This window comes from Hipposideros armiger, unplaced genomic scaffold (genome assembly GCF_001890085.2).
Source record: "Hipposideros armiger isolate ML-2016 unplaced genomic scaffold, ASM189008v1 scaffold_438, whole genome shotgun sequence".
Classification (NCBI taxonomy): domain Eukaryota; kingdom Metazoa; phylum Chordata; class Mammalia; order Chiroptera; family Hipposideridae; genus Hipposideros; species Hipposideros armiger.
Genome location: NW_017731788.1, coordinates 357,966 through 372,895, shown reverse-complemented (window position 1 = coordinate 372,895; position 14,930 = coordinate 357,966). Strand labels below are relative to the sequence as shown.

The 14,930-nt window shown below is 37.7% G+C and overlaps 1 protein-coding gene across 4 annotated transcripts; it reads right to left on the bottom strand.

The window, feature by feature from the left end:
- Nucleotides 1–369: 369 nt before the first annotated feature.
- On the bottom strand, nt 370–8,667 carry TAC1 (tachykinin precursor 1). 4 transcript variants are annotated; one of them, XM_019665285.1, is made up of 7 exons: nt 8,415–8,652; nt 7,856–7,987; nt 6,774–6,870; nt 6,244–6,288; nt 5,708–5,731; nt 4,102–4,155; nt 370–982 (listed from the first exon to the last, which is right to left on the bottom strand). In XM_019665285.1, the coding sequence occupies exons 2-7, from the start codon at nt 7,976–7,978 to the stop codon at nt 933–935; spliced, it is 393 nt and encodes a 130-aa protein (XP_019520830.1). In that variant the 5' UTR covers nt 7,979–7,987; nt 8,415–8,652; the 3' UTR covers nt 370–932. The 4 variants fall into 4 exon arrangements, with proteins under 4 accessions (XP_019520830.1, XP_019520831.1, XP_019520832.1 ...); XM_019665286.1 differs by lacking the exon at nt 6,244–6,288 and having other exon boundaries at nt 8,415–8,667; XM_019665287.1 differs by lacking the exon at nt 4,102–4,155.
- Nucleotides 8,668–14,930: the final 6,263 nt, after the last annotated feature.

The following is a 14,930-nucleotide window of genomic DNA, read 5'->3' as shown; positions in this document are numbered from 1 at the left end:
TTGAAATCGTAGTGTGCTGGTGTTTTACCCAACAGGGAAATAATGAGTGAAATGCATCTTTAAGGTAGATTTTTGTCCTATTTGTAAAAGGGAACCATAGGCATTTATAAACAGAATTTAGCCTTTACTCTTTGGGTTCTAAAATGTGATTGTTTTCTCCATGAATGATCTCATGCCAAATGACTGAAACAGACAAAAAAAGTGTGCGTGTGAGAGAAACTGAGATTACATTTTAGTCATTTTCCTTAAGAAAGAGAAATTTAATAGCTTTATGTTTTGTTACTTAGCAGCCAAAACAGCTTTCAATGTATTTCATCTACTAAAAGAAAGGTAATTTGACATAAATGTTAATGAAAAACTAAAACCCAATTCTCAAGATATTTTTTTCTTTTATTTAAAATGCCAACTATCACAACACATTATACAATGAAATGAAGACCTTAAAATCACATTAAAACTTTTAAAAACATCTCTATATAGTCACAAAACATAAAACATGCTGCAGGGATACAAATACAGTTTGATACCAAATCTCAGTACATTTTCACTAGGAAAACAAATGGAGACGCACAACCCTGTCTGTGAGCTTTCTTTCCTTCAGCGGGAGCTGACGTGACTACTTCCAAGAAACAAAAATGATTACTTTCTTCAGAGACGATATTATTGACAGGTTTTTACAATTTCATTGAACACTGTGCTTTGTTGAGAAATTACCATTGATTTCTACTTCTGAGGGAGTCATCGTATTAGAATTATAACACACTTTTACAACACATATTGGCACAATATGAAAAATAAACACTTTTTGAGTTTTCAACTCAAAACAACAATTATTATTAAATAAATAGTTATTTCTCAGAGTGCATTGCTCATTTTTACCTTTCATCGGCCATTGACACAAATGGAGCTCAGTAAATAACACATTAGGTAGCTTATTTACGTCTTCTTTCATAATTCTGCATTGCACTTCTTTCATAAGCCACTGAGAACAAAGAGAAGACAAAGGATTTTTACAGAGGCATCACTGAGGGAATTAAACAGATAAAGTTTAAGGTGTATAGGCATTTATTTTAAACTCATCATGACTGTTTCCCCTCCATTGAAATATTTCTAAGAGTTTTATTTTCATGTCTTCCAATCGTCTAAGTCTGTATCCTGATTGGAAGTGACCTGACCATAGAATTCTTGGTAACTTTGGCCATCCATCATACGCTTGGTATTTCCACAACATATTGCAATGTTGATTCTCAGCAGCATTCTCAAACAGGGGCAGACTATGGCTACTTTACCTGTGGAAGGCTACGTCAGCATTAAAATGGCAGATGTGAGTAGCTGTTGCTGAGACTGCATGGCTCACAAATCCTGGAATATTTACTATGTGGCTCTTTACAGAAAAAGTTTGCTGATTCATGTTATAGGAGTGCCTAATTATGTAAGGGTCTCTTTCTCTCTTGTAGATGCCTCCCAATGATAGATTGTCCTTGAGGCTAAGAACAGCCTTATTGTCTGTAGGTAGAGCAGTTGTGCCATCTAAATACAACAGTTTGACTTACCTCCTACAGTAGCATCCTAAAGTCCTATGAAAGGTTAATTATTGCGTCCAAAGGAACTTAACATATAGCTAGCAAGTAATTTAAGTACTTTGACTATCTGGACAAAAAGAAATATGCCAAAATTATATATATATTATATTATATTATAATTATATTATATTTCAAAGGGTCTATAACCACAAAATGGTAAGGGTCAGACTGATATGATCAAAATACTATGTATAATTACATCATTTTAATGAATACTTTATAGACTTCGATTTACATTATGGTGAATCTACTGTGCTTTTAAAAATCCAGTATGCCCTGAATAAAACATTAAATTTAAATAGAATAGTAGAAAGAACTGCAAAAGACATGTAGAAACTATAGGTGCTATTCTAAACACTGTTCTCAGTGAGAAGGATTTGTTGAGAGAGAAGATAGGTAAAGTTTTCATTGTCATCATGTCCCCTTCAACACGGCAGAGCGGATGATCGTTAGCACCCAACTATGCCTTAAGAGAGGTTAACAATAAGCTGAATGTGTTATGTCAATCATGTGTGCACTTCTGGGGTAGAGCAGGCTGAGCCCCAAATTGGGCGGTTCTGACAGAAGGAAACACTTCCTTTCTTGCCCTGGTTTGTTTATATTAGGAGGAGGATAACTAGCATAAGAGCAGTTCCATGGGTAACATGATTCTGTTTCTTAGAGAAGTCAGGTGAAGGCTGATATAAACTAACCAAAGACAGATTAGTGATTTCCTTGGAACGTAATGGCCTCTTAACTGGAAGCAGAGTTTCTTACTGCGTCCTTGAACCCTCTGAAACCTTTTGTAAACTTTTGTATGAGCTGAGGAGGGTTTCTCTGAGAAGAAGGTTTCTAGATTTCTCAGATTGTCTAAGGAGTCTGGGACCACCAAAGGGTAAGGATCAGATGGCTGTAAAAGAAGAGAGTGATAACTCTGCCTCAACTGAGGATGTAAAAAGATCTCTGATTGAATATTGATTACATTTTTGCCCATTTTCTTCCTCTTATATTTTCTTAACTAAAGTGGAGGAGCAAAGATTTAGTTATAATTTGATTCTGATTCATTATAGTGATTCTATTTATTATCTATAATTACATTATTACTTTAAGTACATTTTAATCTGTTCTAAATTGCATAGTATTACACAGTATTTGTAAAGTTAAGCATGTTCTGAAACTCTTATCAATTCTGGAAATGGAGAATTAATGACTAATATGGTTATCAAGAAAACCCCTGCTTTATATAAGGGCTAGTGTACACTTTTGATACAAACAATGCCAGTGTGGTTTAAATTTATATTCCATTTCCAAAAGCTACGAGATAATACATATTAATAAAACAATTTTAAGCTTTTTATTAGGCAGACTGGTAATGTCTTTACAATTTAAACTTAAGCAGCCCCAAAATTACTGTTGAAGAAATACAAATGTAGTGTCTAAATTTGAAAGGTAGAAAAGCAATATAAATACTAGGATACATCATTTTTGCATGACTTCTCTAGATAAATAAAAATTAAGTGAGCACATCTTAGTTACAGATTTTCTAGAAATTTGCAATATTCTAAATGGATAAGACAGCTGCTAATTACTTTCTAATGAATTACATGATTAGTATTTTCATTCCATTTTCACTGAGGGTAAAATAAAGAGAATTTGAATAGCTTTCCCAAGGAGCCTAAACCAAGGACTGTAAGGCCTGAATGTGCTTAAAAAAATCAGTCTTGATGAAAATGATATAGGGGTTGTTTAACCATGAAAATAGTGTGATGAATGAATTTTCAGATATATGCATGTGGCATTTACATAGGAAATAGAAACAAAAGAGAAGGAAACATGCAGCCTTTATATCAAGTGAAAGAGTTGTTCAGAATCAAAATGGGTTATGAGAATTGTGGCCTCTCTCCTAAGGGTTTTGTAGCCAGGGCTGATTATGTATAATCCTCTAGGATGATTTGATTATGTTCCTTTCTGAAGGCACCGGAATGGACTATATTACTCTCATATTCTCAAACGTCCATCGGGTTTTAGAGTTTGAGCATCTATAACTTCATGAAGAGCAAGTAATTCGTATAAATTAATTTATTTTGTTTTGTTTATTTCTTTATTTTTGTGTTGGAAGACTGCCAGATGTAAGGTCTTGTAAGACCTTCAAATGACCTTAGTATCAAGTGAAATTGGGTCTTATTTCCTACATCCCCCTACCTCCTCAGTTCAGTAAGGTTAAATGTGGCTTAGTTAACAGATATTAGGGAAAGAGTATTAAACTAGCCCAAAGGTTCAGGTTAGGTAATGATTAAGTGGGGCAGACACTGGTAAGGCTTGCGGTTTGAAAAAGAGAGATTGATACTCTGGTAATATTAGCTTAATCAGCTATAAATCCATTCTTGGATTTACTTATAGCAATTAGATTTTCTTCACCATAAATATTCATTTTAAATTTATTATTCCTTTTTAATACTTTGATAACTATGCCTTATAAAGAAAATAATACATGTATATTTAAAATACTGTTTATTTTGAGTCATGATTTTATACATACCAGAATTTAAAGCTCTTTTGCCCATTAGTCCAACAAAGGAATCTGTTTTATGCCCTGGAAAAATACATTTAGGGGTATTTTAATATGTATATCTTTGAGGAAATAAACTGTTATAACTAGTACAAAAAAGAAAAAGAAAAAAAGCAAGCTTCCAAATATGTGCCCATATAATAAACATATATCTATTTCAAGTTTTGGTGAGCCCAAAGAAATGAAGATTCCTAATAAGTCTTGTAAATGACATTAAAACAATACAAGGAAAGCACTTCTGTCAATTCTATACCTAAATATTAGCAAGTACCCTTTATTCATGTTATATTTTATCTGTTTATATAGTATATAAAGTTTTAAATATTGTTGCTATTTAAGCTAGCTTTGATTTTTAGGGAGTCAATTTCACATTTGTGTGACAGAGAAATATCCAAGCCTATTTCCTCATGTTACTGAGTTATGTCGTATTTCTTAGGAGCTGAGCCGTAGTTAAGTCAGATAATCACAAGCTGCTGAAAAGTCACGATTTCTATCTTATTGGACTTTAAATAATACTCTTTTTGGAAAAGTGTGTTAGTTTTGACATTAGTAGAGTGCATTTATTTTCACTACATAGAATTTTGCTATATATAATTCCCTTGAAAGTCAAATCCTTAAAAAGCAAATATCATTGATTTATCTTCAAGGATGAAGCCTTTGGAAAAGGTTATCATTTTAACTCCAGTGGGAGGATGTGTCTTGGTTGACGCCGTATCAGTTGACAATAAGGCTGCAATCTTACTGTGGCCAACTCTGCCACCCAGAGAGCCAAAACCTAAGTCAGGGCACGTAAGTGGACAGCACATTAAGATGGAGCCCTGAGGCTTTCTGTCAACTTTGCCTCCATTAACTGGGAAACTGGGATCTAATGACCGTCAAGTGTCACAATTTTGCCATCTTCACTACCTACTCTAAGAAATGTTCCACTGTGCTTTGATAGACTGAGGTTTCCCGTTCAGTTATGGAATAAAAAAACTGCATTTCTATCTGTCTTTACCTTTAATAAGGATTCTCTTTGCAGACATTCACTGGCGTCTCTTACTTGGCTGCTGAATTACCCTAATAAGTGATATCATTATGGCATCCAGCATACGCAAATGAGTTAGAAGTTCCAAATAAATATGGTTTTTTTGTTTTGTTTTTGTTTTGCAGTGGAAGTGGCGGTTGTGGGGGTGGGGGAGAATGTGTGGTAGATTTGTACTTTTAGGATTGAAATTCTTCTCTAAACTAGCAATTTATAGGGGTTAAAGGATTTTTTATATCAGCTTAAAACAACAACAAATATTTATTATCTCATAGTTTCTGTGGGTCAGAAACTCCGCAGCAGTTTAACCGGGAGTTAAAACATTTTTAACATAATGTATCATTTTGTTAAGTACGATATGTCTAAACAACAGAGCTTTAAACAGTCATGTTCTGGATGTAAATATAATATGAGTTCCTCCATTCTTACAGTGTCTTAAATAAAAACAACAAGTCCCAAGTTAGAGCAGGAAATAAGATCAGGTGTTATATAAAGTGGAATTCAATCTTTTACATTGGTGTCTGATAAATGTCCAAATAATTTTGAACTTACTTTTATGAGAGATCTGGCCGTGTCCTAGAAGAAAGAAAGATAAAATGAGCAAATGTAATAGATTTGTTTTAAAGAGGCTACATTATATTTTTTAAAGAGAAATATAAAAATCAGTTGATTTTTAAAATATGGAACATTGCCCATTCCATTCATGTACTATCCTGAGGAATATAACAGAACCATAAATGCTAACCAAATTATTGATAATAAAGCAAAATATTTTAACAAACAAACAAATAAAATTTTCAAGTGCTTTCTATGGGTCACAGATTCAAATCCAAGATTCTGAGACTCCTGAGGCCTGTTAACGACTGTTAAGCCATACCTCCTGTTTCCTCTAAAAACACATCTTCAAGGATGACTACCAATTAGACACTCAGGAGAGAGAGAGAGAGAGAGAGAGAGAGAATCCCAATCCATCTCTTTATTAAACAAACATAATCAAGAATCTGTACTTCAGACCATAAAAGACTTTTTTTTCACTTTCTTACATGTGCATTCACAATAGTAAAATAAAGATTTATAGAAATGTTTACCATAAAGAGCCTTTAACAGGGCCACTTGTTTTTCAATTGAGGAATCTGACAAGAGACAATTGACAGTAACTATTCACAGGTTCCACTGATGGTGTGATGAATTCAGAGAAAGTGAGTACTTCTATCGCGAGACAAGGGGCAGGCAGCTAAATCCCTTCTAACCCGAATCGTGTATAATCAGCTTCCACATGCACTTAGACCCATCAGAGTGCTACTCCCTGGAGGCTCCCGCTTGGTCAGTTTGGACCTTGAGTCCAGGGAACTAAGATTGGTTCCTGTTCTTGGTGGTTTGGTTCTAACCCTGTGAGACACGCGAAATGGACGTGTCCCTCCCTCCGCGGACATATGCGTGTGACAGTGAGGTGAGGGCTCGAGCTGCCTTCGCCCCCCGGGGGGTGGGAAGGGGGCGGTGTTACACCCTTTTTAGGTTAGAAATCTCAAAGAGCAAGAGAGGCTGAGTGCCCCGAGAATGAATGGGCAGACCCGGCGGGTTGCCGGGAGAGAGAGAGAGGGATGACCGCCCATCTCACCAGCGTCCCGTTTGCCCATTAATCCGAAGAACTGCTGAGGCTTGGGTCTCCGGGCGATTCTCTGCAGAAGATGCTCAAAGGGCTCGGGCAGCTCCTCCTGGGGGACAGACGTGGGAACAAACGGGCGTGTAGGCAACCAGCGCGAGGCTCCCGGAACCCTGAGTCTGGGCAGACCTCGGTTGCAGGGTCCAGGACACGGACGTTGGCTCCGCAGGGAGGGGAGAGGAGGCCGAATGGGGTCCATGGCGGCGCGCTCCCTGCCTCCACCCCTCCCAGCGGAACTGGTGTCCAGCTGGCTGCCTCCCCTAAGCCCTTCCAAGTTTGCAGGAGGCTCGGTGTCTGAGCCCTGCGCGCTTTCCACTCTTTCTTCCCAGCCCGGGGACCCTCACTCATCTGCAGCGCAGCCACCTCACTTGGTCTTGCTCAGGCGCCGGCTTTGGAGACGCCTCACCACCCTAAATGCACACAGGTGTGGTGTTTTGGGGTGTGTGAAAGGGTGACAAAGCTTTACAGGTGACCCGCACAGAGCGACCTGCACTGTTCCCGCGAGGCGCGCTCCCTTTTGTACCAACAGCCGTGTAAAGGATAACTTGCAGCTACGTCTTTAGGAAGTTAGCTTCCCACCCACCTCCGTCCCTTTAAGTCGCCAGCAGCTCACTCCTTGTCCCCGCTTCTGCCTATGTCCGGTGCGCCCTCCTCTACCCCTGCCCAGCGTTTCCAAACGCCAGCCCCTTGCAGCTAGCTAGACTGGAGTCCCCGAAATCCCTGTTACCTGGGGATGAAACCTTGTGAGGTTTCCAGCCTTGTGAGGTCCCCGGGCTCATCAGGCAGGGCATCATTGCTCCAGTGAGTTCCGGAGACCTGACCCTGCAGCCCTCGGGAGGAAACTTGGATGGTGGGCACAAAATCTCTTGCGGGTCCCCGGGGGGTGGCTTTCTTTACTTCCCCCCGTGCGCCTCCACCGCCTGTGGTCGCCGTCGTAGTGCCCACCAGGCTAACTATGGTGCTATCGCGGGGTGGGGGAAGTGACAGCTCCCGAGCCCGGGAAGAACGACATGGGCCAGCTTGGGACATGGGCTCACCTTGATCTGGTCGCTGTCGGACCAGTCAGACCAATAATTAAGATCATCGTTGGCTCCGATTTCTTCTGCAAACAGCTGAGTGGACACGAGAAAAACGACTGCCAAGGCCACAAGCATTTTCATGTTGGATTTCTGGGCAGAGTGGGGAGAAGAGATCGAGGAGAGAAAAGTACATACATTGGGGGTGGCTGCAATACAGAGTTGGAGTGGCAAAATTGTGGGTCCCACAACGGAACTAAGGGCGATTGAACCAAGATAAAAAGCGTAAGGGCTAACGTCCCGCATGTACCCTTTAGGAAAGAGAATCATGCCCCAAAGCTTCTCAGATTTCCTTCTCCCTGGATCCCAACTGCCCCAGACCCCAATCCACCAATCCACAACTTCAAGCCAGGAGGCTTTGCAAGTGGAAGACAAAGAGGGACATGGCATTTGGAATACCCGTCTCCTTGCTGTCCATCGCACTGTCCCTCGCCCCAGCTGGCCAGTCCACCTTTGCCAGCTGCCACTTCGGAGCGATGCGCGGCGCGGCAAGCCCGCCTGGCGGGGCTCAGGCACTTACCGCTGCGGACAAGCCTGCTGGGTTCCTCTGGCTGGTCTGAGCGCTCGCGGGGCGCTCCGCACTGGGTCGCTGTGGCGATGGAGGAGGAGGTCGCAACGCGCTTTCTGCCTGCTTGGTGAGGCGCTGTATTTATCCGAGGCTTCACGAGCTTCGAGACCCACGTGACACGCTCCCCACGAGACTTTCTGCTCAATATTTAATTAGCCGCCTCCTCTCGCTTGCGTCTGATTGAGAGTTTCCAAGACGGTAACCCGTCGGTGCCCATAATATCTGGACCCAATTGGGTTCGAAATGACGCAATTTTAGGAAAATCGAGACCTCACCATCCAATCCCCAGGGGCCAGTCTTCTTCCGTCTGCAGATCTGACGCCCCCTTCCCTCTCCTTCTTCCAAACGGTGTTCCATGACACTTGAGATTACTCATCAAAATTGAGCAAAGTGACTCATTCCTCGGACTTCGGCAACTTTTCTGTCCCTTGAGACGTCACGATAAGTTGCACTTTTAAGGATAGCCAAATAAACTTCAGGTATTAAGATATTGTCGTCGGAAATCGTGCTTAGAAAGAAGCACTTCAAATGTATGTGTGTGTGTTGGGGGGGGGCGGGACCGGGGGAGGGTGCTGGAAGGCTTTTTTTCCCCTTCTGTTTTCATCTGCAGAGTGTCTTAAGTGTTTCTGAGATACAGCATCCTTCTATGGGCTGGGAGGCCATATCAGCTGGAATACCTGCATTTCTTCAGCATTACAAAAGGATTTTCAATCACCAAAGTATTTCAGACGATGGATGCATATTTATTGTACATCTTGGAGAAAGGGGAATTCAAACGTGACACTACACGTAGAACTTTTACATCAGTGCCATTCTAGGATATCTTTTGTTCCAAAATAGCTAAGTCCTATTCCTTGCCACATCCAGGAACAGGGGTTGGAAGAGGACGTTTTTGTTTCTTCTCTCCTACCCTTTCTTGCTGAAGATTAAGAAACTGGCATGATGGTACAAGATACTTACCGGGTGTTGCTAAAGGACTCTAAAGATCATTCATAGATTTCTCCTGTATATGAAAATAAGTGTAGTGAAGATGCTAATTGTGTGGTCATTAGCAATATGAAGCTATTAGCCTAATAACATCTGTACAGAAATTACAGCTTTCCATGAGCCCATGGTTTGCCTTGCAGACACATTTCTTTCATCTCTCAATGAATTAAATGATGTTCCTTGGTGGAATTGTTTTCTCCTCTTTACTTAGTAAGTACTGTGTTTTTCAGTTAACTCTGATGTTTTTAGTATAACGTATGAAAGAAATAATTTTTGAAACTCATATAAACCAGTAATGTTTTTCCTCTAATGTATGTTTTTTCTTACATAACCCTGCATTTTGAAATTCCCATGTGTCTCTCGTTTCTTTAGGCCTAGCCTCACAACCAGAGACATTCTATTTTTTGTTTTTATAAGTTTTTACATGGAAAATTATAAACATACAAAAGTGGAGAGAATTGTCTACTTGAAACAATGTGCAGGTTTTATCTAGAAATCCTTCCTATTTCCCCCCAACACAGGTTATTTTGAAGCAAATCTCAGACATTTCAACTGTACATATTTCAGCATGTCTGTATATTTATATAATGGTAGAGATTTAAAAAATAAAAACAGAACCATGCCATTATTCCACCTAAAACAACATGAAATAAAACCTTCCAATATTATATATCCAGTCAATGTTCAAATATTCTTATTGTTTCAGAAACCCCTACCCCATACAGTTGACTAGTTGAAATCAGAATTGTAACAAAGTCTACACCCTGCATTTGGTTTATATATCTCTAAAATCTCCCAGTATCCATAGTTTATGGATAAAACTAATCAGTAAAGTATACTACTTTCTGGAGTTTGCTGCTTGCCTCCTAATGGTTTCTTTGAACTTGTTGCTCTGTCCTATTTCCTGTTAATTGGTAGTTGTATCTTTTTGTGATCCCGTAGGATCACTTTTTCTGACAAGGCTGCTTTACATGTGTTGCTAGGAAACACATGATAACTGGTTGTTTCTTCTTTTGAGATGTTAGCAGCCATTAATGATCATTTTCTAGATCCATTAATTCATTAGTACTTTCAAATAGTGTTATTCTGATTTTATCATTCATTCTTTATTTGTTAGCTGGACTATTTCTTCCATATAAAGAGAAACTTTGTCTCTCAACAACTATATAATTACTCCAAGACATTATGAATATAAGAAAGATAAGTGCCTGATTACTTCCTTTTCCCAATTTTAAAAATGAGTTGTTAAGTTAATACATTCAAATATGGTTTGGTTTTTTTTCCCAAAAAATTTTAGGATTTTTATGACCTCATGGATTTAAACACATAAAGTATTTCAATCTTTTACAGAAGGATAGAAGCAGGCCTTCTTCTAACTGATGCTCAAATTATAATTTCTTGGACAGTGGGTGACATTTCACATTGGTTCCTGAGACTTTTCATATGCCTTGAATAGGCTTTCATGTTTTTCTTGGTTCTTGGTGGGACAAGCTATTCCAAGTTTAAGTTGTGTATTTTCTTTCTCAGACCTGCAACTTACATTTAAGGAGCTCTCATTTCCTTGTGGAAATGATAATTAGAGATTATAATCTGGGCATTGTGGATGCATATTGCTACTGCATTCTTCATTGTTTTAAGACCTTTTCAATGAATAGAGCTGGAAATGTTTGTGTGTAAAATCATAAATGGATACTGACACTTTCTATTCAAATCAGGATACCATAGGATCTTTCCTTAACCTCTTCTGTTTGGCGTCTATTCAATCATGCCCAAAAATTACAGCTCCCAGTGAATCAACATAATTACGCATTAGCTTTATCCCAATACATAATGCCAACATGGTCAACAACATGATTATTAGAAACAGATTAAAAGTTTTTATTTGCATTTCTTTGTCTTTAGGATATATCACACTAGGTATGTTCAGTCAAGTTACTATGTTTTAAAAGTTCTTCTCTGTATGGTTATGCTACCAACTTTTAAACACGTAGGTTCACTTGATCATTTTGATCTTGAGTTTTAGGGGATGCTTTTTAAATTGAATTTAACTTTAAAATTATGTAAAAATATATAGTTCCAAACTCAAATATTCAAAACATAATTCATTCAGAGAAATGTAGCTTTAATTCCTGTCCCTCCAACCTCTTCCCTCTAGTAGCCATTTCTTTTTAGGTTTTTAGTTTATCCTTCTATTATTATTGTTATTCTTGTTTTGACATTAGCAAATATATATTCATATCCCTCTCCACACTCTAAAATTCCACACCTAAAGTGGGGTGTCTTAATTAATTTTTTCTGTTTCTCAGTTGCTGATGTGGTTCATAAGGTAGCAATAAAGATAGCTATTTCACAAGTTCTTCCCTGTTAGCTCAATGTAACCAGGTGTATAACTCTATTCAGATGCCATATATTGAAAATATGCCACAGTACACAAAACAAAGGCTGTTTCATAGGATTGAGTAATAAACAATAATGAGATAAAATTGATCAAAGAATATTTTTCTCACTTTTTCCATGTCATTCGTTAATTGCTAACTTAGTGCTCCTAAACATTAAACATTGGAGGGCTTGGGACATTTATATGCTTTATGGTTTTCTTTGGGATATTTATACTCTATATATATTTTATTCCCCAGAACATCAAAAAATAGATTAATAAAATACATACACATGAGAAGTAAAATGGTGAAAAAGTAAATAGTTAATAAGTCATTTTTTATGTTTGTAAATTAAAAAACTGCAGAAAAGTACAAAGAAAAAAATTACTATCATCCATGTTCTCATAACCCAGAATAAACCACTGTTAACATCTTGATATACTGCTTATAATTTTTAAAGGGAAAATAGTCACTTGATTGTTTTTGTAAAATAAGATATATTCTTTTTCTATAAACAAAAGCAATGCAGAAAAGTACAATAATGTATTTTTTAATTACTGCAAACTCAGAAATTGTCACCCTTAACATTAAGAGAACATCATTATGAATATCTTTCTATGCATATTATATGGTTAGAAGAACAGAGCAGTAGACAGATAAATAAAAGTTATGAAAATAGGATGAGACCCTCAAAAATGTTTTTAATGAAAGATATTTATATTATGAATTTAGCAGAAGAAAAACAAAACAAAAGTGAAAAATGTTTCTTTACCACATGATATTTTTTTCCACAAAATAACCCATTAATGTTAGAAAACAAGATTTAGAAATAAACATTAAGAGGCTAGCATGTGACATTAAAAAATAGATATTAAGATAATATCTGTTTATCCTGTGTTTTGAAAGATGAGGACATTACCACTCTTAAACTTTCTCCCACTTTTCCGCCGTCTCCCACCATCTCCCCATTTTTGTAGTTATATAATTATTTTAACATTATTCAGGTTTATGATATTCACATTTAGTTTTGCTACCATACCTTTATTAGCATTTGAAATGTCTACGATTCAATCTGTATTTAAATAGATTCACTGTTCACTACCTGTTCTTTCAACCGAGCTTTGCCATTCTCAAGTTTATTTTTAATCATCTCTTATTTGGCTGGATGTCATTGTCAAGCAAATTTTTTTTCTTCAAGAAGAAATGACACATATTGTCTTCCCTGAGTTCTTTCATGCTAGTGAACATCTGTCTGTGCTTTTAAGCTCAGGTGACAGCTAGATTAGTTATAATATCTTAAAGTTACATTTTATTTCTTGCAGGACTTTGTGGGCATTTCTCCATTGTCTTGTGGAATTGAGTGTTTCGGAGAATTCTGAGGTGGGACAGTTTTTCCCCATGCTTGCATGTAACTTGCTTTTTTGCTTGACTATCTGAGGAATTCTTTTTTTATTCTTGACGTTTAATGGTTTAATTAGGATATGTCTTCTTGTTGGTCATCCTACATCTGATTTTCTTGGAGTTTCATGAACTGTTTTTGGTTTGCAAATTATTCTCCTTCTTCATTTAGGGAAATTCTATTATATTATGTCTTCAACTATATCTTTGAAGTGGAAATTCCACTTCAAGAATACTATGGCCTTTTTCTTTGGATCATAATATATTTTATAATATATGTAAATATTGTAATATGTTGATATCTCATGTCTATAGTAGTCTTCCAAATTGCTTTAATTCTTTGCTCCTTTTGTCTGCATTCACTTAGATTATCTTAAGTCTCCCCTCTTTGTGTCAGTAATTCAGTTTTGTCTATTCTGTACCTTGCTGTTTCTAATTTACTTATTTCCATAATCATGTTGCATATTCCCCTATTTGTTCTCATAGACTAGTAGTTTCCTTTTTCATCTAATTTAACTGCTTTATTATTTTATTGGTATGTATGCTCTTATTGTATTGCATTTATGTTCTTGCTAATATGTTCTTAGTGTGAAGTAACTGAGGGAATTCCTTTCTGTTTCCTGAGTTATATTTTCTTCTAGTTCAGTGGTAAAATGCATGAGTTTTGAGCAAGCGCTACCAATTTTAATACGGGCATAGCCACTTTCTAGCATGTGGGCTTGGACAAGTTACTTAAGCACTTTCTGCCTCAATTTTCTAATCTTCCAAATAGTACAATAAATAGTACTTACCTCATAACATTGCTTGTGGGGATTAAATGAGTAAATACATATGAAGTATAAAGAACAGTGCCTAGCACATGCAATGAATGTTTATTATTATTATTCTAAGTGTGTGTGTGTGTGTGTGTGTGTGTGTGTGTGTGTGTGAATGGTTAATTTTATCTGTCAATTCAGCTAGGTTTATGTTGCCCAGTTGTTTGGTCAAACACTACTGTAGATATGGCTATGAAGGTAATTTTTAAGATGTGATTAATACTTAAATCAGTAGACTCTGAGTAAAATCATTGCTTTCCATTATATTGGTGGGCTTTATCCAATCAGTTGAAGGTTTTAAATGAAAAAGACTGAGGTCTCCCAAGGAAGAAAGAATTCTGCCTCTAGACTACCTTTGGACTCAAGACATCAACTTTTTGCTGAATTTCCAGACTCCCAGGCTGCCATGCGAATTTTAGATTTGCCAGACCCCACAACTGTGAGAGCTAATGCCTTAAACCCTTAATTGATTCCTTAAAATAAATCTCTCTCTCTTTCTCCATACACAAGCACACACAATACACACACCCTATTGGTTCTGTTTCTCTGGACAATCCTAATACAGTGTGTGATGTATTTGCATCGTTTCTGGGCTACTCTTTCTATCTTGAGGTTGCTTGGGTGGCTCTAGGCAGACGAAATGGGAGTGAGTACTTGACTCTGGTCGTACAATTTTGGAGATTTTTTTTGCCTCTGAGGGTTAGTTAGGTATTCTGTGTTCCATTCCCTTTTCTTAGACTGAGGGATGAGAGAGCAAAAGGGAGCGTGGATGAGGTGCAGTGCAGCCTGGATACCTAGACTCTGCTCTTTCTCCTGAGATTTTGTGCAGTGTCTTGTTCCATGTCAATTGCCTGGTTGCAGGGTCTGTTTCTCCCTTGGACTTTGATCTC

Coding starts and splice junctions, on each gene's coding strand:
- TAC1 (XM_019665285.1), bottom strand. CDS start 7,978: ATGAAAATGCTTGTGGCCTTGGCAGTCGTTTTTCTCGTGTCCACTCAG. Junction 5,732..6,243: donor CCTGTTAAAGGCTCTTTATG/GTAAACATTTCT, acceptor TCTTTCTTCTAG/GACACGGCCAGATCTCTCAT. Junction 983..4,101: donor CAAAAGAGCTTTAAATTCTG/GTATGTATAAAA, acceptor CTTTGTTCTCAG/TGGCTTATGAAAGAAGTGCA.